Here is a 25,018-nt window from a genome sequence, read left to right as displayed (position 1 = left end):
AGGTCAATGCCAGCCAGTGAATAATATTTAGCTAGGGGTACCGCAGGGTTCTGTCCTGGGCCCATTGTTGTTCAGTGTCTCTATAAATGACTTAGATGAAGGAACTGAGGGATGCTCGTCAAATTTGCAGATAACACGAAAGTGAGAGGAGCAGCTAATGCCACAGGAGACAGAATCGGGATTTAATTTGACCTTAACAGATTGGAGGACTGGGCCAAAACTAACAAAACAAATTTCAATAGGTTAAAAAAAAAGGGTAAAGGTAAAGTACCCCTGGATGGTTAAGTCTAGTCAAAGGCAACTATGGGGTGTGGAGCTCATCTCGCTTTCAGGCCAAGGGAGCTGGCATTTGTCCACAGACAGCTTTTCAGATCATGTGGCCAGCAGGACTAAACAGGCTTCTGGTGCAACGGAACACAGTGACGGAAACCAGAGCGCAGGGCAACGCCATTTACCTTCCCACCGTAGCAGTACCTATTTATCTACTTGTACTGGTATGCTTTCGAACTACTAGGTTGGCAGAAGCTGGGACAGAGTGATGGGAGTTCACCCCATTGCACAGATTCGAACTGCCAATCTTCCAATTGGCAAGGACGAGAGGCTCAGTGGTTTAGACCACAGTGCCACCCTTGTCTCGTGTTCAATAGGAACAAATGTCAGGTTCTACAGTTAGGCAGGAAGAACCAGCTGTACAAATATAAGATTGGGGACACCTGGATTATCCGTAGTACATGTGAAATGGATCTGGGGTCTTAAGTAGACCCCAAGATTAACATGAGTCAATAGTGTGAATGCAAAGAGGAGAGAGGAAAGAGGAAAGAGAAGGGAGCAGCAGCAAATAAAAGCTAATGTTATTCTAGGCTGCATCACCAGAAGTATAGTGTCCAGATCAAGCGAACTCTACAATTCTATGATTTTATACTTAGTAATAAGGCAGCTTCCTATTTTCTTGACAAAAAAACTTGTTTTTTTCTTCCAGCTTTATTAAAATAAACCAGCATTTCCACTTTTTAGACAATGACAGTGATTACTGTACAGTGTGTGCCTAATGTGTTCTAGAAGAGGCAAATCTTGTTGAAATGGGGTTTCCCTTCTGACTCCATCCTTTCCTTTAGCATAATAACACAGAGATAAATTACACACATACACACATACACAAAATATTTCTTTGAAGTAGTATGTGCTGAATGACAAACCCTGCAAAAATGCAGAAAATCACCACCTCTCCAAGTTAATTAATCCTAATCCATGCTTTGCAATGCATATAATTTATCCAGCCATTGTCTTTGACATCCACCTACAAAGTATCCAGCGATTAACATAACCTAGGAATCACTGGTGTTTATTTTGTTCTGCATACACCAACTTCACTGGATGTTGACTGATATAACTGTCTTGTTGGTTTTCTTGTACTTTTGAAAATCAGTAAGAAAATATTTACAAACACACAGACGAATAATTTGTCAGAATTCAAGCCTTGAAACAGGTGAGGTAACATGGTGCTCTAAGCACACACAGAGCTACTTTCCTTCAGTGCTAAGTAACTATTATCAGGTCTGCTGCCAAACATCTGCATTAGGCAACAAGGCTTATAGGTCAGAAGGGATGAAGTTTAAGTAGGCTTGAATTATAAGAAAAAATTATTTGTTTGGTCATACGCCATAACAGACTTGAATTCCAACACTCACAGTTTAGAAGTCAAACAGCAAGGACGTTTATACCTGCCATCTTGCCCAAGCAGGAAATGATTCAACTATAACAATAATTCAACTATAACATGATTTATCATTGACCCACTTTCTCTTTAAAAAGACATTGCTTTTCAAAGTATTGCTTCATGGAACTAAGACTGAATAGAAGCAAAGTTAAAGGACAAAGAGACATTACTATGAGGAGCGAAGAAAACTGGGGAAATGTCCAGGAAACATAGATTATTCATGCTCAGACAGCCTGCTATGTACTGCAAGTTCTATCAACACAAAACGCAGAAGCAAAAGTGAGCACTGGCTGAGGATTAGTGCTGCAGAGCCCTAATGCTACATGTCTGCAGCCTGAACCCTCACACTCCAGCAAAAAGCACACTGACTATCAAAGTGCCAGATGTGTACAGTTAAGAGTACCAGTACCATAATAACATATGTTCTTAATTATCTCTCCCAATCACACTAAATAATGCCCTCTCAATTTCCATTCTACGATAGACCCCTTGACATGTGAATCCCATAAAGGAGGCATCATGTGATTACTGTGGCCCCACTTCCAGATGTCCATGTTTTTGCACTGAAGATGCCTATGCATGTGCAGTGGTTCATGTGTTACCTTCACAAATTGTGTTTTTATGCTGTGAACCACCCTGAGATCTGCAGATGAAGAGCGGTATATAAATATAATGAACAATAAAATAATGAGAAAGGGCACACAACCAGAAGAGGATTAAGACAGGCGATACTTCTGGGAAGGACACTCAAGGATGGTGGGGCAACCCTGTCGGTAGCTTTTATTCTAAAAGTTTCAGAATGTGAACTGCAGCAGCACGCACCCGTTGCAGACCAGGGAAAAAGCAAAAGAGTAAGAAATATTAACACATGCAACTAGAACAGACAGAACATATTTGAGTTACAAGAATCATGAATACTTGCGCATGGGATAAATCTTCTGAAATCTTTCAACAAAAAGGTTACAAAGGGGGGAACCATAAAACATTCATTATAAATATGCTTTTGATAACTTCTGACCTAGTAATTGAAAGGCTTTTCAGAACAGATGCAGAATAGAAATAAATTTAAAATGCACTGCCAAATAATGCCACATAATGCAGTCTACATTGGTTAAGAACTATGAGCCATAACTGACCTTTCAGTGTTATCCAGTACTGTTTCCATTTTCTCCGAGTAACCAACTCAAGTTTCTTCTCTTTCTGTAGGGTCACAAGAGGTTTGAAGAAGAGCCACCCAGCTTTGCGGACCACTCCTTGTTCTTTCTCATACAGCAGATCCAGTTGTTCTAAGGAGCCAAGCGACTCGCTGCTCGAGTCCTCTGTTCCTGTGGAGGTGTCTGTGTTTTCATTGTTGGTCTTGCTCAGGTCAAGCTCCCGCATGAAGTTCTCATAAATGTTCTGTCTCAGGACATCACTGCTGATTGCATTAGCAGACTCACTTCTCTGTGGGAAGAACTGGCCAGAGCCAGTGGACCACAGAGAACCAGAGAAATGTGGGGGAGCAAGAGTGTCTGGAGAAAGACTTTCAATTCCGTTGTCAAAGTATTCACCTGAATCTTTGCATTTTGTTTCCTGTGGATAAAGTGGTAAAGTTCGTAAATCAGCAGAGTCCTGACCACCCCTTAAACATTAGCACTTGCTGACTCTAAGGTCTTATATGAAATCTACAGCACAGCAGCAACTGCTGTGATGTCTGTAGCACAGAGTCTGATGGCAGCAGGCATCAGAAGCAGCCCTGAGGACTACAAATCCATCCTCTTCTTTTAGCTTTGACAAATGGCAATGTTTTCTTTTAGAGTAACAAGGTATATTTATTACAGTCATACCTTGGAAGTTGCATGGAATTCGTTCCAGAAGTCCGTTCGACTTCCAAAACATTCAGAAACCAAAGCGAGACTTCAGCAAGCTCCTGCAGCCAACCAGAAGCTGCGGAAGCCGCGTCGGACATTCGGCTTCCAAAAATAGTTCACAAACCAGAACAATCACATCTGGGCTTGCAGCATTCGGGAGCCAAAACGTTAGAGAACTAAGCTGTTCAAAAACCAAGGTATGACTGCATTGGTATAATTATAACTGTACTAAAATGTTCTGACTAATTCAAAACCTTCACTATTCTATAAGGAATAATTTTGAATGGTTCCCCAGAGCACCTCATATAGGGTTCTCAGGCGGTCTCCCACCCAGGCAGCTTACAAGGCCAGATCCGCTTCGTTTCGGCAGAAGAACTGCATTTCATTCATTATTTGGACCCATTTCTGCACAGAGGTCTACAGGATAGCAGGTATATATGCTTTTTTCATAACTCTTAAGGGCCATTCTCTGACATTAAACATTGCACCAGTCAGTGTGCACCATTCAACCATGAAATACCTTGCCAGATTGTGAGCCACAGTCCCAAGCTGCCAAACTTCTGACACTGGGCCTTCTCCTAAAGTGGAACTGTATGTGCAGCGTCATATGCAGCTATTGATGCCGAGAGGTCCAGCCTCCAGCGGGGAAAAAGCTAAGCTGCCTCTGCCTTCCCTCTGGGGAAGTTTCTGGGGAGCCTCGGGACAGAGGAAGAGGAAGGACGAGGTGGAGGTACTTCTTGAGTGCCTGGAGGCTCTGCAAGCATTTGAGCTGAGGGACATACATGCATCCCCATCAGAAATCTATTTCAGTACTATGGCAACAAAAGACAAGTATGCCCAGTCTTCCATAGAAGCCCACCCATTTTTAACCCACCTTTCGTTCTTGCAATTCTCTGTACATAAAGTGTGTATGGGGTGTGTGGAGAATATAAGTGAAGAGGGGAAGACCAGAAAAATGAGCGAGGAACAGACAAGCACTCTGAGACACAGAAGCAGCGGAGAGAATCAGAAAAGGCATGTACAAAAAATAAATAAAAGGGAATTTTGAAAAAGACACTGCCAGCTCCCATTCAGCCAATCAGAGGACCGAGGCAGGGTGGCGGAGTAGGATTGACACAGCGACAGAGATGGTTTGGCAATGAAATTTGCACTCTGAGTAGGGAAAATGTTGGCAGTTGTTTGTTTATAATTTTAAAGGGCAAAATACCACAGCTTCTCTTTGCTAGAGACTACACCTCAATTCTGAGTGCCAGAATTAAATTCATGGTCACCATGACAACTGTGGTGACTATATTTGTAGATTCCTGTTTAGGAAGGTACCTAACTGTATCTCCAAGACTGGCATATACCATTAATTCTTCCTTCATCTTTAATATATAGGACAAGTATTTTTTAAGCAATAACTTTTGGAACATTATGTTTGTTTGCTGTTTCTGAAAGTCTAATGATCCATCAGAGCAAAGTTGTATGTTACCCATTTGCACAAGCTGTGACTATGTGAAGGAATTTTTATAAGATGGGCAGAGCACTCAACTGTTCAGAGCCGAATACTTGACATATGATTTTGATTTTAATTTGGCAGCACTCATTTTCTAGATCTTCTGCTTATATGTATGTTAGTCTATCTGGAGATCATTACAGAACTGTAGTTTACAGGGCCTGATAGCAGAAGGTAATAATTACCATCAACTCCCACAGAGCTCTAAGACAATCTTCCCAAATAAATATCTTTGTACATAAATATCTTTCTCAATAGTGTTTGAGAATCAGTTCTGTTGGGTGGAGTATCCCTGCATGACACTATTACTGAAATGCTTAAAATAGAACATGTGCATGTGTAGAGTAAGTCATAAGCGAACACAATTACTTAATAATATTAAGTACTGAAAGAGCTATCCAAGGCAGCTGTTCACCACGCCATCAGAAGAACCTCCCAAATGTTTTACATTGTTTTCTCCACTGATGCTTCTATAGCCTTTATTAAAGGATTTGCTTTGAACTTTAAAAAGAAATTAAGGACAGAACAAATAGAATCAGTCTTAACAGTGTGCTTCCGATCATCACATCACAAGCACTGAATGGCATGCAACACTGCCCACTCCTTAAACCAGGGGTAGTCAAACTTTTTATACCTACCGCCCACTAATGCATCTTTCTTGATGGTAAAATTTTCCTACCACCCACCAGTGCTCGATGGAAGGAGGATTCAGCTGTGCCATAGAACCCCCTACCGCCCACCTAGAATCCTGAAACACCCACTAGTGGGCGGTAGGGACCAGGTTCACAACCCCTGCCTTAAACGGTCACTCATCAAAAAAGCTGTGTCATGCTTTGGACAGGATGAGTCCCCACCTCCAACATGCAGCCACACCATTGCATTACACCCACAGCTACAGCTGTCATTAGAAAGGTCGTTCTTCCCATGAAAAAAGCCATTGCTATCAGAATGTTTATTCAGAGGTCCAAGGAGAAGAACCAGCCCTGACATACACTAATCTCCGACCTCTTTATTCTTCATAGGTTACACCCATCATACCCATGTTGTACACCAATGCTAATGGATTTTAAAATGTGGGTTTTCTAAAATGCCAACAATGATGTAAAATGTGCTGGTTGGGTTTCAGTTTATGCAAAGAGAATATGCACATGAATTTCCAATACCTGCACACAACCCTCCTCTCTCCCGTACCTTTCTGTTGTTACAACACCATCCTGCATGATACCTCAGCCAAGAGGTTTGCTGAAACAGACCAGGAAAGGAGACAGGTGGGCACCACCCTATGCAGAAGCTGCAGCTGGTACAATGCAGTGGCTCGACTGGGGTAGGATAAATATTTAACATTTCTGAAATCCTTATTTTTTCTGAACACTCAAGTTGGCTATAATTTTGTGCATGGGTACATCAGCAATCTTGCAGATATCCTATAAGTCTAAAGGTTATTTTACACCCTGAAGATGTCTAACTGAAAAGCAACATTGCATATTTTTACTTATTTTTTAAAATGTCTGAGTCCCGTGGTCTACTTTCCGAACCATTCAGTATTTTCAGACCACTGAATTGGAGCAGCTGAGTTATTCTGAAGAGAAAATGCTATCATTTACACACACACACACACACACACACACACACACACACTTCTGAACAAAAAGACTTGGCAACAAACCAAGTTGTCATATGCATTAATGGGAAAGGGGCTAAGATTTGTACTTTTGAAAGAAATTTTGGCTGAAACTCCACATACCTGTAGTTTCCTCTTCTTTCTTGACAGGCTTCCTGTCCAATCACTGATTCTGCGCATACGGCTTTTCAGTGTTTCCTTCTTTGCTGCGTCTTCATTAAGGGTTGCAGATTTTCTGCAGGGCAGAGTGTAGGAAGAGTACTGCGGAGGTCCCCTGTGCTCTACCTTAGACGGAACGTCTATGGCTGAGGTAAATGAAACACGGTTGCTTAAACCAGCATGATGAGCATTGATGTAATCTGCAGAGAGCCCAATATCATAGGTTTGGGAGCTTCTTAGATTTGAATCCCTATATAAATCACGGAGGGAAGAGAGAGACGAACTTTGGTTCAATGGTTTCTTGCAGTCATTCTGGGGAAATTCAACTTGGATACTTGCATCGAGGGTGCTCCTGGACAAGTATGACCCATCCAGTTCATTCATGTCTCCATTATTTCCCCACGGAGCATCATACCATGAAGACTCCGAGCTAATAGAGCTCCCTTTACTGGATCTAAGCCTTGAATCAGTGGCTGACAGACGGTGACTTCCAACATAGTCTGTGCCACATGTTTCCTTCACTTCAAGCACATTATTCTTTTCAGACTCTAAAGTAGGCGAGTACCGCAAGAGTTGAACTGGTCCACTGGAATCCTCTCTGGAGACTGTGCTGTTGCTGCTGCTGTTGTGAAATTCAACCCTCAAACACCCATCCAACTTTCCCAATGTCTTAATGAGGACTTTTGGACTCATTCTGTCATCCGATGGCGGGCTTTCTTTCTTCCCATAGCAATTTAAGAAATGCCCATTACATTCCCTGGAAGCAACATGGTTGCTGGTAGCTTCAAAGTCAATGTAGTGCAATTTCTCAGGCAAAACTGCATTATTGCTCCCTTGACTGTAGCTTCCCAAGTTGTGTGTCCTATGTTTGGCATGGCTGCTACCCTTTGAAACTTTCACTACTGTGTCACCAAGTCTAGAGGAATAAGGCTGAGTATTCTTGAAATGAGAAAGGCAACTTCTGGTTATTGCTCGAGATTTGTAGTTTGTGCCACTGGTGCTATGATTCCATCCCTGCGTGGAAGAGGACTTCTCATCTTTAGCATGGATGCTGCGAATTTTCAGAGAACAGGGCTTTTGCTTGGCACTGGGTGTAGAATTAGTATGGTTTTTTGTTCCCTGAAGGCTGTACTGGCTTTCTGAATTCCCCATTTTTCACTAAATCAAGAGAGTATGAACAGCTGTGGTTATTAAAACACTCTAACAAAGTAAACTTTCAGTCTTACTTTTAAACTTCTAAAAATATTTGCTTATAAGAAAATTTCACTAATCTGGATTTTTTTATGGGGACAAAACAAGGGATGTTGTTGTTGTTTGCACACTTAGTTTACATAGGAATTATCCTGGAAGCTACCTTATAAATTATTATCATCATTATTAATTTATTAACCACCTTCTAAAATACCATCCCAAGGCAATTTGCATATAAATAAAACAGTTAAAAACACAATAACAATAACAAATACATTTAAAACAAGATAAAAACCCTAACAAGTGGACATTCATGGTAAAGACCCATTTATCCAGCTGGAAAAGCTTGTTGGAACAAAAATGTCTTCAACTGTTTCCAGAAAGTACAGATAGTTTGAATGTAACTTAAAGATTGTGCTGCACCCATGTCATGGCTTGAATTTATAGATTCTCAGCAAACCAAAGTTCAGATCTGCTGGGCTGCTTTCATTTTTCATTCTGCACAGCACTTCCTGGTTCAAAATGAAAACTTTTGTATCAGACAAACCTGAAGAATCACTCAAATGTAGATGGAATAACCAGTCTGTGTCCTTGGCATTATCTTGATAGCTGGTCACCAAGCTTCCCACATAATTCCACATGAATCCCTGTAAAACAAGAAGTTGGGTAAGGTCTCAGTCAAGTTAATGCACACATCTTCATATTGTATTTAATGTTTTATAAAATGCGTTTTTAGACACCATTAACGTAGCAGTAATTATTTCAAATGACTTAACCATGCTAACACAAAAACCACGGCTTGTGCTCATGTGCTCCTTCTATGCTCATATTCCTTCCCTTAATTTCAGGGTCTTGGCAAATCAGTTTGCAGCTTCAGTGGAGCCAGACAAGCTATGGTTAGTGCAAACTTGCCCACATCCAAGGATTACAAACCATGGTCTAAAGTGGGTTTGTGGGCAAACTACATCTGCCTGAAATTTTGAGTTTACTTGGACACATTCATATACTGCCAAACCATGCTAGGCATTACATCTGAACCAGGCCCAAGTATCCCAAGGCAGAATATTACAATTAAAATCACCATCAAGTGAGATGCTGTAATATGATTCAAAGTTTTATGTTTAATAGCTGGATCTCAAATTATAGTTTGATAAATCTCTGTGGGGCTTTTGTTGTTCTCGATCCACAATCCCATCTGAATTCCAGCTGTGACCCAGAGGTAAAAGGCCACTGGGTAATTCACTCATCCTACCAGCTGGCAAACTTTGTTTGTATTTTAAGGTTGATCTGCCAGAAAAGTAACAACAACAAATGGAAAGCACCAGGCGTTGCACACACCAAGGGACAAAAGCAGCTTTTGAGAAACTGACTCTAATAGAAACTTATTCAGAGAGCAGACAGAAAGCTGAATTTCAAAGTAAATAGATCAGCATTGTAGAACGTTGCTATAAGGTTTGTATTTCTAAAGCACACAAGAGACTTATTTCTTTTTATAACTTTCAGCTATCTAATGTACATTCTAGAATCTATGTTTGTAGAGCCCTAAGTATTTTAAGAACATGTGCCCTAAAGGTGAATAGAGATTTACGCTTTCCAAAAAACAAAGCAAACATTTTGTTGTAATGTTTGTCAAACTTACAAAAAAATAATATTACACAAACTTGTTGTTCAAACAAATAAATCACTAATCTACAAGTTAATGAAGCCTTACTATAGCACTGACACAAAAAAGCCACATTGGAAGCTCAGCGAACAAATGACAATGACTTTCCAGATTATACCCTACAATATCAATGTATACAAAGTCATGAACATTTTCACTAATAGAAAATTAGCTGTACAACTCTGATAGAAAGTGCTGTGACTCAATCTTATTACACCAACAAAAATACCTTTAAAAAAAAAATATGAAACCCCCTCCTTTGTAAGTACTAATTGCTTCAATGTATAAATGTCACCAACATAAAGCACGTTTTGGGTAACAGGCACAGCACAATGCTAAGATACAGACAAAACAACAGTGATGATTGGAAGGAAAACACCACATAAATTTCGCATGCCCCTTGTTACCGTGTAAATGGAAATCTCCAGGGGACTATTGACCAATGAAACACAGAGGAGTCACCAATGAGAGCATTTATATTCAGAACCTAAGTTACAAGAACATAAACTACATTCACAAGGCAACTTTCAGAAGACTATTTCTATTTATAAGAGGACATGAAGCCCAATTTGTCTGAAGAATCAGTCAAAGACCATCTGGTCTCTACCATGATTGTGCACTCACAGAATAATCCCTTTTAACAGGGCAAGTGGCAAGCAAGCTGCTGTTATAGACCTCAGTATAACAGCATCAATTCTTCAAACTTAAGCCACTGATACAACCTCCATTGTACACCAGTACAATGAAGATGGTTAATAAATACGTCTATCAAAGGCAGGTATGCAAAACGAGCTGACACTCAGCACAATGAACAGTTAAGGCTACAAGCACTGCATGTGAAAAGTACTGTCATGGAGCACTATTTCTTATCATGTAAGGCAACTTCTTAACAGCAGAAAGCAAACACAAGAGCTTGCCAGCACTTAAAACTATGTGTTTCAGTCCTGATTACACTTGGTAATAAACGCACGATCATTTATAATTTGTTCACTTTATTCATACGCTAGGCTGTCTTACTGTGGCTAGATTTGCCACAGAGGCATTCCTTTATCTCTATCTTATAATGAGTTGGACCATTGTCCATTTAGCTTAGTACTACCTACACTAACTAGCAGTAGCTCTCCAGGCTTTCAAGGAACAGGCTCTCCCATTCCTATCTGAATGGAAATTTCTGCATGCTACATCTCTTCATGACTGAGCTGCAGTTGTGAGGCTTGCACTCTCCTCCACTCCCCTTTCTTCCTCCAGTGAGCCACAAATGTGAGATCAGAAGTTTTCATTTCCATTTTAGATTAACCATGGTTCAGTGCGTCATCCAAAATCTAAACTGTGGTTAACTTAATTATGGTTAAATTGAAATAATCTCGATTCATAAACTTGGCCTGAAGTTGGCTAGCTTCAACACACTACAGTTAAGTCTGAATTTATTTTGTTTGAGCTTGAGCAACACAACAAGCTATGGATGATCTAAAATAGAAATGAAATCTCCTGAATACCTCCTTGCAACACAGCTGGAGGGTGGGCAGCATAAGCTAAGGCTTGCTGAGGCTCATTCTTGTGGTTCTTAGGTCCTAATAAAGTCAGTGAATTCTGTTTATTGTCACCAGTTCTTTATCCCAGACACAACCCAGTAACCATCCAGTTGATGGTCATTTCAAGGGTTCTGCCACGCAGCAGATTCAGCTTTATTTGGGTGGATGTCCCAGGTAGGACCATTCAAAGCACCTGAATATTCACAAGCAATTGGTTTCTTGTTAGCCAACAAGTCTTCACAACCATCACATAACATCACATAATTCAAACAAATGGATTCAAGGTCTAGGGGATCTTGACATCATACAAATGGATCATGTTTAGAATAAATAACAAAATGGAAAAGTGTAACCAGACCTTGAATTTTATAATTCATTGCGGGGGGGGGGGGGGGAATGACAGAGGAAATGTAAGGGAAGGCTATTTTATAAGAAAAATATAGTGCCCCCCCCAAAAAAAAGGTTGCTGGCTTCTTAAAGGCCAGTGCCCACAGAATTAATTTCAGTCAATGGGTTTTTCCACAGCGAGACAAACACATCCACCTATTCCTCCTACAAACTTAATGTTATTTAACTGCACTGCTGTGATGTGAAATAAAATGGCGTAAACCTAGCTCTTGTAAATCAGTAGAGTGCGCAGCCAAAATGATCATGAGACTAGAACAACTCCTCTGCGAGGAAAGGCTGCAATATTTGAAGTGTTTTAGTTTAGAAATAGGCGAGTAAGGCAGGACAGGATAAGGATGTAAAAAGTTATTCACCTTGTTCTTATTTGTAAGCCACCATGAAAAAAGGAAGGGTATACAGTGGTACCACGGGTTAAGAACTTAATTTGTTCTGGGGGTCAATTTTTAACCTGAAACTGTTCTTAACCTGAGGTACCACTTTAGCTAATGGGGTCTCCCGCTGCCATCGCATGATTTCTGTTCTCATCCTGAAGCAAAGTTCTTAACCCGAGGTACTATTTCTGGGTTAGCAGAATCTGTAATCTGAAGCGTCTGTAATTTGAAGCGTCTGTAACCCGAGGTACCACTGTAAATAAATATGTGACGATAATACTAAATACTAATAATTGTGGGTAAAGTGGATAGAGAGAAGTTTTTCTCTCTTTCATAATACAGTGGTACCTCGGGTTAAGTACTTAATTTGTTCCGGAGGTCTGTTCTTAACCTGAAACTGCTCTTAACCTGAAGCACCACTTTAGCTAATGGGGCCTCCTGCTGCCACCGCACTGCGAGAGCACAATATCTGTTCTCATCCTGAAGCAAAGTTCTTAACCTGAAGCACTTTTCCTGGGTTAGCAGAGTCTGTAACCTGAAGCGTATGTAACCTGAAGTGTATGTAACCCGAGGTACCACTGTACTAGAACTCTGAGTCAACCAATAAAGCTGAATGTGGAAAATTTCAGGACAGCCAAATAAAGTTCTTCCCACACTTAAATTCCCTACCACAAGATAAATGAATGGTCACCAACTTGGGTGGCTTCAAAAGCGAGTTAAGACAGATTAATGGAGGATATGGCTGTCAATGGCTACTGGCCATGATGGATGTGCAAGACCTCCAGTATCAGAGGTGGTATTCTTATAATTATTATTACTCACAATTCGTCCACAGTTCCTGGGTGGGTTACAACAATCTAAAATTCAGGAGTGAAATAGTTAAAACAAATCTCAGCCACAGAAATAGGGTGGGTCTTGAATGCCAACTGGTGGAGATCACAAGCAGGGAGGGTGCTATTGTGCCCATGCCCTGCTTGCAAGCTTCCCATAAGTATCTGGTTGGCCATTGTGAGAAATGATGCTGGACTAGATGGGCTCTTCCTTATGTTCACAACAGCTTTTCTATCATCTCAATCCTATGTCAATAACTCATGCACACGTATGACCATGATGTTTGCATTAGCAGGATATTCAATAGGAAATTATGTTATTGGATACCCACACAAGGATATAGTATATTTCCTTGTCAAGTTGAGCACTTTGTATTAAAAGTAAAACTGCAAATGTAAGAGGACAAAACCACTTACATTATTATTATTATTACATTCATGCGCCTTTTGCCAAGGCCACACGTGACTCTTTTATATATCAAGCAACTGAATGGAGATGTATGTGTGCATAACAGTTTTCAGCTCTTTCACAGAATACTTCCTGGCATAATTTACTGCATTTTTGAAAACCAGGCATCTTAGTCACATGCTATTGCAAACCAAATGCAGAGCATTTGATTTCTACAATCTTAGCAATACTCCTATGCCCACACACACACACACACACACACCAAACTAATGCTACTATGATATTCTTGGCAGATTTACTATTTTAAATTATATACCAAGAAACTCAAGGAATGAGCAGCCACACAAATACAAATGATTATGATTTTTATATTCCTATTTAGTCTTAAAGGGTTCAGTTATTCCAACTGGAAGCATGATTTATGTATTCTAGCTGTAATGCCACTTTGACACCATTATAGCACGGTCTCTCACCAAATTTGAAACCAAAGAATCTACATACGTTCCACAAATCAGCAGCCTAAAAATTATGAACAGCAATCTCAAAAATAAAGAAAGGAAAAAATAAAAAAGGCACATTTCAGAGTGCAATTGTAGACACTTCTTGTACACATGTTCTATTTTGAAGATTAAATGTGGACTACTTTATTTTAGTAAGGTAAAGGTAAAGGAACCCCTGAGTATTAGGTCCAGTCGCGAAAGACTCTGGGGTTGCGGCGCTCATCTCGCTTTATTTTAGTACATGTGCAAAATCACATCCTTATCTTCCAGGTTAATTATTCCTTAATAGCAATGACCTTCTGATTCTGTAGTCATAGTCACAGTAAGTAACACAAATTCAAATCAGCACTCCTTGCATTACTTTAAGATAAGACTAAAATCATGTGGAATCAACTTTACTATGCAGTCTTCCTGGAAATGGTCCTCTGGGTATACTCAAGATTCAGCATGATTACTCACATGACATGCAGCTGTTGCCTACTGTCTCCGCTGCACCCTCTCAATTTGGGATGTAGAAAAGGATATAATGGAAATGACACACCAGTGCATTACACTTTGTGGTCAGCCATCAGTTCCAATGTAGGTTTGTCAAATTATGACATACCAAGAGTACTAATTGCAAACAAGTAAGTCATTGCAGTTTAGAATTAGAAGGAAGTTATCACATGAACACAAATTAGTCTATAGGTCTGAACATTAACAGTGCATAAGATCCGATCTAACAAAAAGAAAGTGAAGACCTCAATCATGCCGTATCATGTCACTGGGGTTAATAGAGTGATGCAGTGGATAGACTGTTGGGTTTGGATGTGGGAGACTGAGCCCCAAATCCCTGTACATCTGGTATCCTGATAAAGGTACCTACTGCCTTAGTTTATTCCATAAGGTAGGCAAATAGATGGATGAAGTACGCTGTACAGCAGAGTGTACTGTAGAAATGATAATAGTGTGAGGCAATCCCAACTATAAAGATCCACTTTCCTCTAAAAAGTGCAAAACCCATCCAACTATGACACTGCTTCCCTTATGCCTGTGTGCACACTGGGGTTTTGTGCATTTTCATTCTAGTCGTATCATATAGCTACACAGCCACCATCCACTGCAAAGTTCCCACATGGTTCCCACTCATGCCTAATGAACATCCTCCAATTGCCTTGGGTAGTTGGACGGAGACCAACTTGCCCCAACAGCAAACTCTACCAACAAAGAAGGCTACTTTTAGGACTAGAAACAAAAGTGCCTACTCCTTCAGGCTCTTTTCCTGTACTGGTTTTCTGCTAGAAAACACAACCTCACCTTCCTTTAGCTGAATTAAATGGTCACAGGCTCATTTGACATACTACAACTCCTAGTCACAGACTCTCTCCTTTCCCTACCTAGGGTGCTTAAGTATTTCTGGCCACATCCTTTCCCAGCCCATCAACTACTTCCTCTGCCAAAGCCAATGCTTTTGCTGACACTTCAGTGGTGTCACTCATTGCTGCATCACTGCTGATGTGGCCTTGAATGCCAGTGCTGGCCCAGAGCAGGCACTGAACTGAGATAAACCACTGGTGCTCTTATTGCTGCATGAAGTCCTTCTTGATTTCGCACAAAAAGCTTACTCTGGGACCATTCGCAGCTATCCTGCAACTAATAACCTAGTTTTAAATAAAGCTGGAACAAAATGCCAAATGTCACTAAAGCCAATTATTTCAAAGTAAGTGGCTTAGAATAGGATGCCAGTTACATCAAGGGAGGCATATCAACTTGGCAATTCCCTTCTAGTGGAAATAATGATCGGCACTCTTAATAAAGACACTTCCTCTTTTTCAGTAGCATTTTTCTTTCATAAACACATAAAATATGTCTTGTTGGATCACACCAAGGCTCCATCTATTGTAGCATGTCGATTCCAACAGCAGCTGCCAGATACTTATCATTTGGAACTGCAAAGGTATCATTAGAATGGTTGTATTGTGTGGCATATGAATAACATTCCGTCTGAAAAGCTATGCAATAGCCTAAAGATCCATCGTAGCCAGGGGGTGGGTGGGGAGGGAGGGAGGGGAGAAGGAAGCATCCATACTTTGTTTTTTTTTTTTTAAAGTTACTTAATTCACTATTGGAGCAAGTTCAGACCTGAAGTGTTCATCTAATATATAAGTAATACAGAATAACAATAAAGTAAATTTTCAGACAGTTAAGCAATGCATTATGCACTGTAAATTTCAGGGAAAAACAACCAAGAGAGCAAGCAAGAGTTATTTACAGATTAGTCATAGTGTATGCAGGAAGGATAAAAGCTCTACTGCAGAAATCTTTCTCTGTAAGAAAATAAATCTTTTACTATTCAAACTGTAAGACAATTTGAATAGCAGCTAACTCAACGGTTTAAACAACGGCAGCCACTAGCTCGTTCAGCAAAGTCGCTCATAAGACTGCTGAAAGGGAAATGTGTCCCTCTTAATCTGTTTGGAAAGGAAAGCAAAACTTCAAAGCCAAGAATCACAAACAGAACCACTCTGCCCAGTTCCCCCTTCGCAACTTCTTTTCTTATTGAGCAGACTGCGTGTCCCACTAGATTCCTTACCCCAGTCTCTGCTGCCCAGAGCTTCTGCTCTAGTCCGTTTCTCCAAACGTGTCACAGAACCGTTTAGCATACATACACACAGACTCTCCCTTTCTTTTTCTGCTTCTGGTAAGCCAGGAAACTGTGTCTAAGTCTCCAAAATGTTCAGCAGTTATGGGCTAAAAACAGATTCTGTGCTACGCTGGATATATTTTTGTCTGCAAGCTACACACCCTCCTCATGTTCAATTTTTTCCATTGGTGGAACAGGATGATGCAGACTTAACCAGAAAGTGGTTTTCCATGGGCCGCTTGAAATGATTAGCCTGGACAGCCTGCCATAATGCCTCTAAGCCTTGAGGGAATACTCTATGACTAGGCTGTTGTTTGACCCTGCATTCCTGAATTACCACCAAAGTGCCATAGGAAAGCTACTAAAAGGCTTGCTGAATAAAGGTTTGCTTGCTTAAAAGGTAGGACTTCAGTGTCTTTAAAATATATATCTATATATTAATTAATAATGCATAACTTTAACTTCTTTTTAATATAGTTCGCCTAGATAAACAAGCAACTTCCCAAACCACAGATGGAATGTTATATTTCTTATATAAAGTCCTTACAGTTATCGTGCAGCATAGTATTAGGCATAGTCAAACTTGACAGATTTTTGCTTTTATTTTAGAATGTTAAAAATTCAGCCGTAACCATCAATAGCCCTCAATTACTTTAACCCTCAGTAACATTAACAACAATGAAAGCTCCTTATTTCAGAATGCAGCAGTAATCCAAAGTTTCATAGTCCTATCAAAATAATACATTGCATTAAGAAATGATGCAGCAAGGTAAACTGATGGTTGGTTTTTAGACCTCACAACTTTTTAAAAACTCCTTGGACTCAGGGATGCATTGTAACAGGTTATAATTGCTTCTCCAATATATGCTGTTGATAAAGGATTGAAGAGCTATTTTAGCTTCCTATGTGAACACTTTTAGTGATTTCTGATTTTTTTTGTATTTCCCACCAGCCCACCCAAGAAATGCAAAATACTGTAGAACAAGACTGTACCACTAGATTGAGCCTTACAGGGTGGAAAAAGTTGCCTTGTAATTGTTACAATAATTCATCCTACACAGATAATTCATACAACGCAGATTGCAATAGCCCTTCTGAAGCTGAAGCTGTCAAAACCAGCACAGAACTGCCAAGCTGCTCTTACCACTCTCCATCACCGCAAGTAAGCTACAAAAGGGGTAAGGTGGAATAATATGACACATCTTTTCAACCAATTTTAGAAAACAGAACTTTTGATAGGGGTGCTAACTGCAGACAGGATTTTATTAGCCCTGCCATGCAAAACTTTTATTTTAAAAATCAGCATTTGTCTTTTTGGTATGAAAACCTATGGACTTTGGCTATTGCAGAAAAAAATAACACATAAACTTTGGTGCTCCAGAGGGATAGAGGACCTAGAACGCTTCTACATCTTCTGGGATCTTATTTCTTATGCTTGAGAGTAGTTGATTGGGCAATATGGCTATCTTGATTTATATTGGTGTGTTACCTACCACTTCTTTCCATGCTCCTTCTCTTGTATGTGTGTTGAGCTGTGTAAAAGGCAATACCCAACTACTGTACTTTCAAGCAGTCAGTAATAGTCATTATATTTCAGGAAAACTTCAGTTTAAAAAAAACCAAAACTCTGGTGTTTCGCCAAGATTAAGGGTGGCAATCAGGTGGGGATGACCTGTATGACATTCTCCCTCCCTCTTTCTCTTTCTCTCTTTCTGTTTCTCTCTCTCATATACCACCAAACCGTTAAATGATACAATAGCAATGTGAATTAAGGACTGCATAAGGGGTTCCTATCCTTTATGTTCAACCTGTGAATTTTTGCTTTGATTTTTTCAGGTGATTTCCAATTATTATTTTCCCATGAGATTTCAATTTCTCTACCTCTTTTATTGTCAATCATTTTTACCCATTTTTGCTATTTCTGGATGCAACGGGGCACCTGTATTTAGCTCTGCTTGCACTAATAGACATCCTGACCTCTAGTGTTTAATTGTATTGTAATCGCTATTCCTATATTCTTCGGTATTGTTCTAATTTCCTCTCATCAATCAAATATACTTAGCTCAGCCCATTTAGCTGCAGAACTTTTAATGTAGATTTCTCTTATCGGGAATCAGGCTGTAAAGAATTTCAGGCATTTCCCTGGTTTCAACTTGGGTCCAATATAACGTGAAAATTGAAAGAATATCTCTGACATTCCAGTTTTTTGCTTCTCAACTCCACAATAACTACTCATAGCAAATCGTCTTATGTTATCTTACAAGAAGCCCTAATCTAGTTTGTTGGCTTATCAGATTGCCATTGCCATTTGTTTACATAAAAATGCATAGGGGATATGTATTTGGCTAGCTTAGCTTTATCCAGGGAGGAAATATGGCATAACAATTTCAAATAAAATGATCTCAAAAACATAACATGTAAAATAAAAGTGTGTCTATTTGCATTTGCACATCACAAGCTGAGTGATGTATTGGAATTTGCTGCTACAAGAAAAGCTGCCCAAGGCAAAATTAATGACACAGACAAGTTCAACATCTGCCAAGGCATCTAATAACTCTCAGCCATTTTGCTTGTTGGAGGTGCCTTTGTTTGAAATGACAGGTTCTTAATAGCCTGACTTACTCGCCAAGTCTCAAGGGACTCTTTCTACTCATGGACTGTTGGGAAGCAGGGCGGGGGGACACACAGGGGTTCTTTTACTCTTTTACAGCCCATCATGCTAATCAAGGAGAACATCACCATGTGAACCCATTTTAATCATGCAAGTAAAATAGACAGGAAGCAAAAACTGAATGGAAGCAACTCTTACATGTTTCTCTAGTTTTTGTTTAAAACATCGTTTGTATTCTGAAACTCTGCACTACAGAGAAATTGCAAGTGTGTTGCAATATTGCTAATCATTGCAATTGTTAGTTGAGGGCCATTAGTGTTGATTGCACAGGGTTCCTGCCCTGAGGAGCTTGCAGCATTTGAGGCAGGAGAAGCTACTGTACAATGAAAGCAGAATAAAGTGGATTCACAAATGAACATGGAAGTAATATGCAGTTGTTTAAAAGCTATTCATGCTTTCAAAACAGTGTTTCGAAACTGGCACTTTTGAAGAAAAAGCAATCCCCGATACTACTGAGAATCCCCCTTGCCTGGCTTCTATTTGCTACCAAGGGTTCTATTTGAGGACATAAAGGTGAGGAGATAACGTTTAAAACTAAAAATTATCTTATTAAGAAATTATCCTGTAGTGTGGTGATCCTTTTCCTCTTTAATCAATCATTTTGCAAGATAACACATATACCAGAACAGCATGAAAAGATCTAGATAAGCAGCAAACACATGTAACGAAACAGCTCACTCAGAAAAGTCATCCAGCTTCCTCACAATGGCCTGCATCTTATCAGGGATCAGAAGCAGTTTCTGCCATTCTAACACAGCCTTGCATGGCCACTTCTCCTGCAAATAGTAATTGGAGATCCCAGACTTATGATGATAGAACAAAGATGTAATATGATTTATTCTAACTGTTGCCAGAATCCAGTGCTGTCTTATTCCATTGGTTTCGGAAGCCACAAATAAATGCTTTGTTATTTTTTAAAAAAAAGTTGCTGAAATTTTATGTGGAACACACACCACATAGAGAAAAAGCAAGCCAGTCTCTACAGAACAAATGGTTAATTATCAATCTGACAGATAATCTAGATTATTTACTTCTCCCCTATAAATGTTCTACAACAGAGCAAAAAATATAGGCAACATTATAACAATCTTAGACTGTATTTCTAAAATACACTTACTTGCATTGCTATGCTAAAGTGAGAAGAGGACAGATTTCAGTCAATTATGTGCAAGATAACTTTTTTTTGAGGGGGGGAGATGTTTTGCCAATAGAATAGTATGAACAAACAACAAACTATACACTTTCTAAAAAATGAAATGGGACATGGTGTGCTGAGCCAAACCAATACCATAATAGAATGTTCATTCCCACTTCTAGACAACATTTGCCTCAATGACAGTAATCACTAAAATATATTGAAAGTATATTTAAAATGCAGCTGTTATGATTGGGATGTAGAGCTAATAGTCCACACATGTTGTGGAGAAGCTGACATCTGACTTGTGGGCATCCAGCATTCTAGTCACCTGCAAACACATTTGAAAGATTTCTGTAGGTGGAGATACAACCTTGCTTAACTTTAATATTTGAAACATCACGTTTCGTGGTACCAAGCTCACAAGACCAGCTGATCGAATACACACAGGGAAAATAATGTATACAAATGATTAAAATGGTCAGACATTTCCTAGTTAGTGCCTCAAAAGAACTGCAGTTCCTAACTGGCACTGCATAATATAGCTTTCTTTCTGCTAAATGTGCTCAGATAGCCAAGCGCCTGTTGTTAATCCTGAGCATCTGGGAGTCAGAATAATGCTGTCTTTAAAGCTGTGCATTATTCCACAGTGGCTGAGGAGGGAAACAGCCACCCAGAGCGATCCCTTGAGAGGATCCCATAACAAGGGTTGCATCTAGACACTGATTGGTAGAACACTCACATTTCTGATTCCTGTATACTGTGTTATCCCCCAGGTTAAGTGGGGTCCTTTCTCCCCACTTGGTGTTGATCCTGGATTTGCATAATACTGACTGGTTGGCCCTGTGTCAATAAAATCAGTCCTGCTTCAGAAGCAGTTAAAAATAATGAAAGCAAAAAATGTGCTCTTCAAAAGCATTAAAGCTTCAGGTATAACTATTGGTTTTCTGATTAGCTCTGGGTGAAAAAACAGGCAGTGGCAGCACAGGTGACACAAGTCCATGTGTTAGCTCTAGTGTAAAGGGACCCCTGACCATTAGGTCCAGTTGTGACCGACTCTGGGGTAGCGGCGTTTGTCTGCAGACAGCTTCTGGGTCATGTGGCCAGCATGACTAAGCCACTTCCTGCGAACCAGAGCAGCACATGGAAATGCCGTTTACCTTTCCCGCCAGAGCAGTACCTATTTATCTACTTGCACTTTGACGTGCTTTCAAACTGCTAGGTTGGGAGGAGCAGGCACCAAACAATGGGAGCTCACCCCGTTGCGGAGATTCGAACCGCCAACCTTCTGATCAGCAAGCCGTAGGCTCTGTGGTTTAGACCACAGCGCCACCCGCGTTCTAAGCTCTAGTGTACAAAGCCCTAAATGGCTTGGGACCCAGGTACCTGAAAGAACTCCTCCTGAGGAACAACCATATTAGGTTCTAAGATAAGCAGGGAAGTCCCTATTGGTGCTGCTACTGCTGGGATCTACCCAGCTGGCCCTCTTGGTGGCAATTCCATGCCTATGGAATGCTTTCTCTGGTGAGGTGCATCTATTTCCCCCATTATTAACTTTTAGGAAAAACTTTAGAACATTCCTATACACCCAGGCATATGAATTCTGAAAGATGACCTTGAAACTATACGTAGCTGTTTGGCACATTTTTAGATGCTCTCAATGCTTTTAAATATTTGTAGATGTTATTAAATGTTTAAATGCATTTTTATTTTAAAGCTGTAATTTTATCACCTTGTGCTTGTGCCTCTGGGCTCCTTTGTGAGGAAAGGCAGGAGATAATTTTAGGGCAGTAATCCAACATTCCTGCTCCATCAGCACAAGAGACTTCCACTTGTTAGACAGAGTTTCAACCCTCCTCGCCTCTCCCATGCAGCCACCCACCCTCCCTCAAAAGCACCTCTGGAAGGTAGGGGAACACTTTGGGGTGCAGGGGGGGAGGAGTTCCTCTGCTCAGGGAACACTGGATACAACCCTAGATAAATTAATAACAATACTAATAGCAATGTGGCAGGGAAGCAGAGGTTGCCTTGCAGCAGCAGCAGATGATGTGTCAGCCTAGCAGGTTTTGAAGGAACTGAGAAATATGAGGGCCACTCTTAACAAACTTAGATTATTAGGAAATCCTTTGACCGGCTCATGCATATTATAACTATCTAACTTATATAATGGGAGTTGGTTCACAGGGTGGCTTCTGACACATGTCACAATTGTACAAAACGAGTAATTATGTGGTGATTAGGTGATTCAATTCATGCTTGATATGAAGAAGTCTCATGGACACACTAAAAAGCAAAGAGACTGGTGTTTTACAGAAATAACTTCTGATTCAGTTTTCAAAAAGGAATATTAGCTCTTACTTTGTTTAGTTTGCTTTTCAATCGTTTCCTTTTGGAACCCTTTCCTAATTTTCTAGGAATGCAGCACTTGTAGAATGCTAACAGTACTACTGGCCAGGAAAAGCGGAAACCCACGCCTACAGAACACAGATCATTAATCAGTTCATAAAACTGTTGTCAAGCACTGGACATAATTCACAATCAGAACAAGTTCACGTAGAAGCCTTTCCATGTAACTTCTGGACTGGCCTTAATTCAACCATCTATTTAGGTCAGAATGATTACCTAGAAACTATACTCATTTTAAGCCAGATGTTTTAAGTTCTCTCATCCTGATTTATTATTTTAACCATTTTTGAATGCCCAATAATTTCCGTTCCATCTGTGAACATTTTAATGTACAGCCTTCCAAATTCCTGGAACTGTGTTACTGCATAACCCCGGGCATGCTAACTTAGAAGTCAGTAGGGCTTACTCTCTAGTAAATGTGCTTGGGATTGCAACCTTAATGTACACCACACCATGGATACAGGCCCTCTCCCTTCATGTGTATCCCAGCTCCCAGGACCTAAGGTGTGCTAGGTGATACAGAGTTAGCGTATACACCTGGCTGCGAAGAAACTTAAAAAGGATCTCTTCAGGTGCAGGAGGCACTAACTGCGTTTTGTAGCCCAGTTGCTGATCTGGAAGGGGTCAGGCTGAACTAGGATAGAACCCCCCCCCCCCGAGTCTATCTGGCCTTTCCTAGTGCAACAACTTCCAACAGGGTGTTTCTATTCTCATTTCTTCCTTGACTTAGCTTCCATTTGTTTTAAGTTTCGTTTCTTCTGCCTAATCTTGAATAGAGCCACTTCAGCTCTGTGGTTGTGTTTGAACTGGTACGCTGCACCACACTTCCAGTATCTATACCACCAGATGCTGGTATCATACTGTTTAGATCCTAGTACAATGAAGTGACCATGGGACAAATCCTCTCTTGTCAAAAGCAGAACAATTACATCCCATATAGCAATGTGGTGAAAGCAAATATTTTCCTTCCCACAAGATAGCCAAAATTGGGGTTGGCGGTGTCCTTTTCACATGGGGATGACCTGGGGTTTTTTGGCGGCGTCAGAGGCGGGGGTGTTATTTCATTCTGGCTCAGCCTTAGACTAGTACTAACAAAACAATTCACTAGTTAATAAAATATCCAATTCTACCTCAAGGTTATGTTTAAGAGTAATCTACACCCATTGTTTTTACCAAGCTACCTCCATTTACGAATCAATGTCATTGTTTACTCTGTATTCATCAGAATAAATCTTTACTGCAAACATGAGGAAAAGGAAAGAGGGCAATTGCAGTCTTGGTCAAGCCCTCCTGTTGCAACATCATCAGTAGGAACTGTGTTTGACAACACCCTCTTTTATAAAAAGGCACAGACTACTTGAAAGGCACTTTGTCCTTTGGTGAAAGTTCATCCTATGGAAACACCACTTGACAATCAGTGTAATAAAAGAGGGCAGGAGCAGAACAGTCACTTATTGTGCATTAACAGTCATCACCTTGAGCAGAAGGAGCAAGTTAAGAGGTGTAGCAGAGCAGGAACTCTACAAAATATCAATAATAGTTATAGTTCACAATTTAGAATTGTGAAAAATGTGGAGCTGCCTAAAGCCAATTTTCACCAGTTCCTCCTGCTCCCCTCTGCCAAACCCATTCCACATTCCTTTTGTGAGACCCCCATCTTTCAGGAAAGGCTTTTCAGAGAGTATAGTAAGAGGAGAGGGCAGAACTGGGCAGCTTTCTGATTGTGTACATCGAAGCACACAGCTTTATACACTTAAAGCCCCTGTGGAAAAGGCTTTCAAAAAGTTTCCAAAAGTAAAGTGAAGTGAACCTATAGAACATGCCATTTCCCCAAAGGCATGCAAAATACATCCAAAGGAGAAACTTCTGTTGTTTATACCATTTCTACTAATACACTTCACTGAACCATCACAATAAGAATATGCAAAGGCTCCCCAAAGTTGCTATGAATTCAGGCTTAAGTCCACTGAGCCTATTCAGAGGAAACAGCCAAAAGCACATCTTCTGACATATAGGAAATCACTAACAGGAAAGAAGAAAACAGGATGCTAAGCTTTATCTGCTCATCTGTTTGAGATGGAATAGAATCCAGCACTTTTGTCTAACAGTTTTGTGCCCTTTTTCCTGTTAAGAAAGGTTCATATTTCACAACATTGTTCTATTAATATTCAGAAGACAAGCTTTAAGGCAGGAAGGTGGTGATGAAAATGGGGGAAAGAACCTGTAAATTGCAACCATTCATTAAAATGATCAATGAGGCAGGATTTTCATTTCTAACTCGGTAACCTCACTGCATGTTTCCTGTTTACAGAGTCGCAGATGGCTAGAAATGTAAGATTCCCATGATAAAGGAAAGAGTTCATATCAACTGCATGCCCTCTTGGCTCTTTTTTATGGTATAAGGAAATCCGATGACTGTTGCAAGAGGGGTAGG

The 25,018-nt window shown here is 40.3% G+C and overlaps 1 protein-coding gene across 3 annotated transcripts in view; it reads right to left on the bottom strand.

Annotated features, from left to right (window-relative positions):
• The window catches only part of TIAM2 (TIAM Rac1 associated GEF 2), a 122,552-nt gene that overhangs the window by 70,043 nt on the left and 27,491 nt on the right, over positions 1-25,018 (bottom strand). For 2 of the 3 annotated variants that reach the window (XM_083607927.1, XM_083607925.1), the window contains exons 3-5: positions 8,584-8,683; positions 6,810-8,003; positions 2,854-3,289 (exon numbers count right to left, since the gene is read on the bottom strand). In XM_083607927.1, the coding sequence (XP_083464053.1) occupies positions 2,854-3,289; positions 6,810-7,997 (1,624 nt within the window). In that variant the 5' untranslated portion in view covers positions 7,998-8,003; positions 8,584-8,683. Of the gene's footprint in view, positions 1-2,853; positions 3,290-6,809; positions 8,004-8,583; positions 8,684-16,321; positions 16,484-25,018 lie in introns of those variants that run through there. The other variant, XM_083607926.1, reaches the window with a different exon arrangement.

This window comes from Podarcis filfolensis (genome assembly GCF_964270895.1).
Source record: "Podarcis filfolensis genome assembly, chromosome: 3".
NCBI classification, from domain to species: domain Eukaryota; kingdom Metazoa; phylum Chordata; class Lepidosauria; order Squamata; family Lacertidae; genus Podarcis; species Podarcis filfolensis.
The sequence above is the reverse complement of the archived record's forward strand: the minus strand, read 5'-3'. Positions and strand labels throughout refer to the sequence as shown.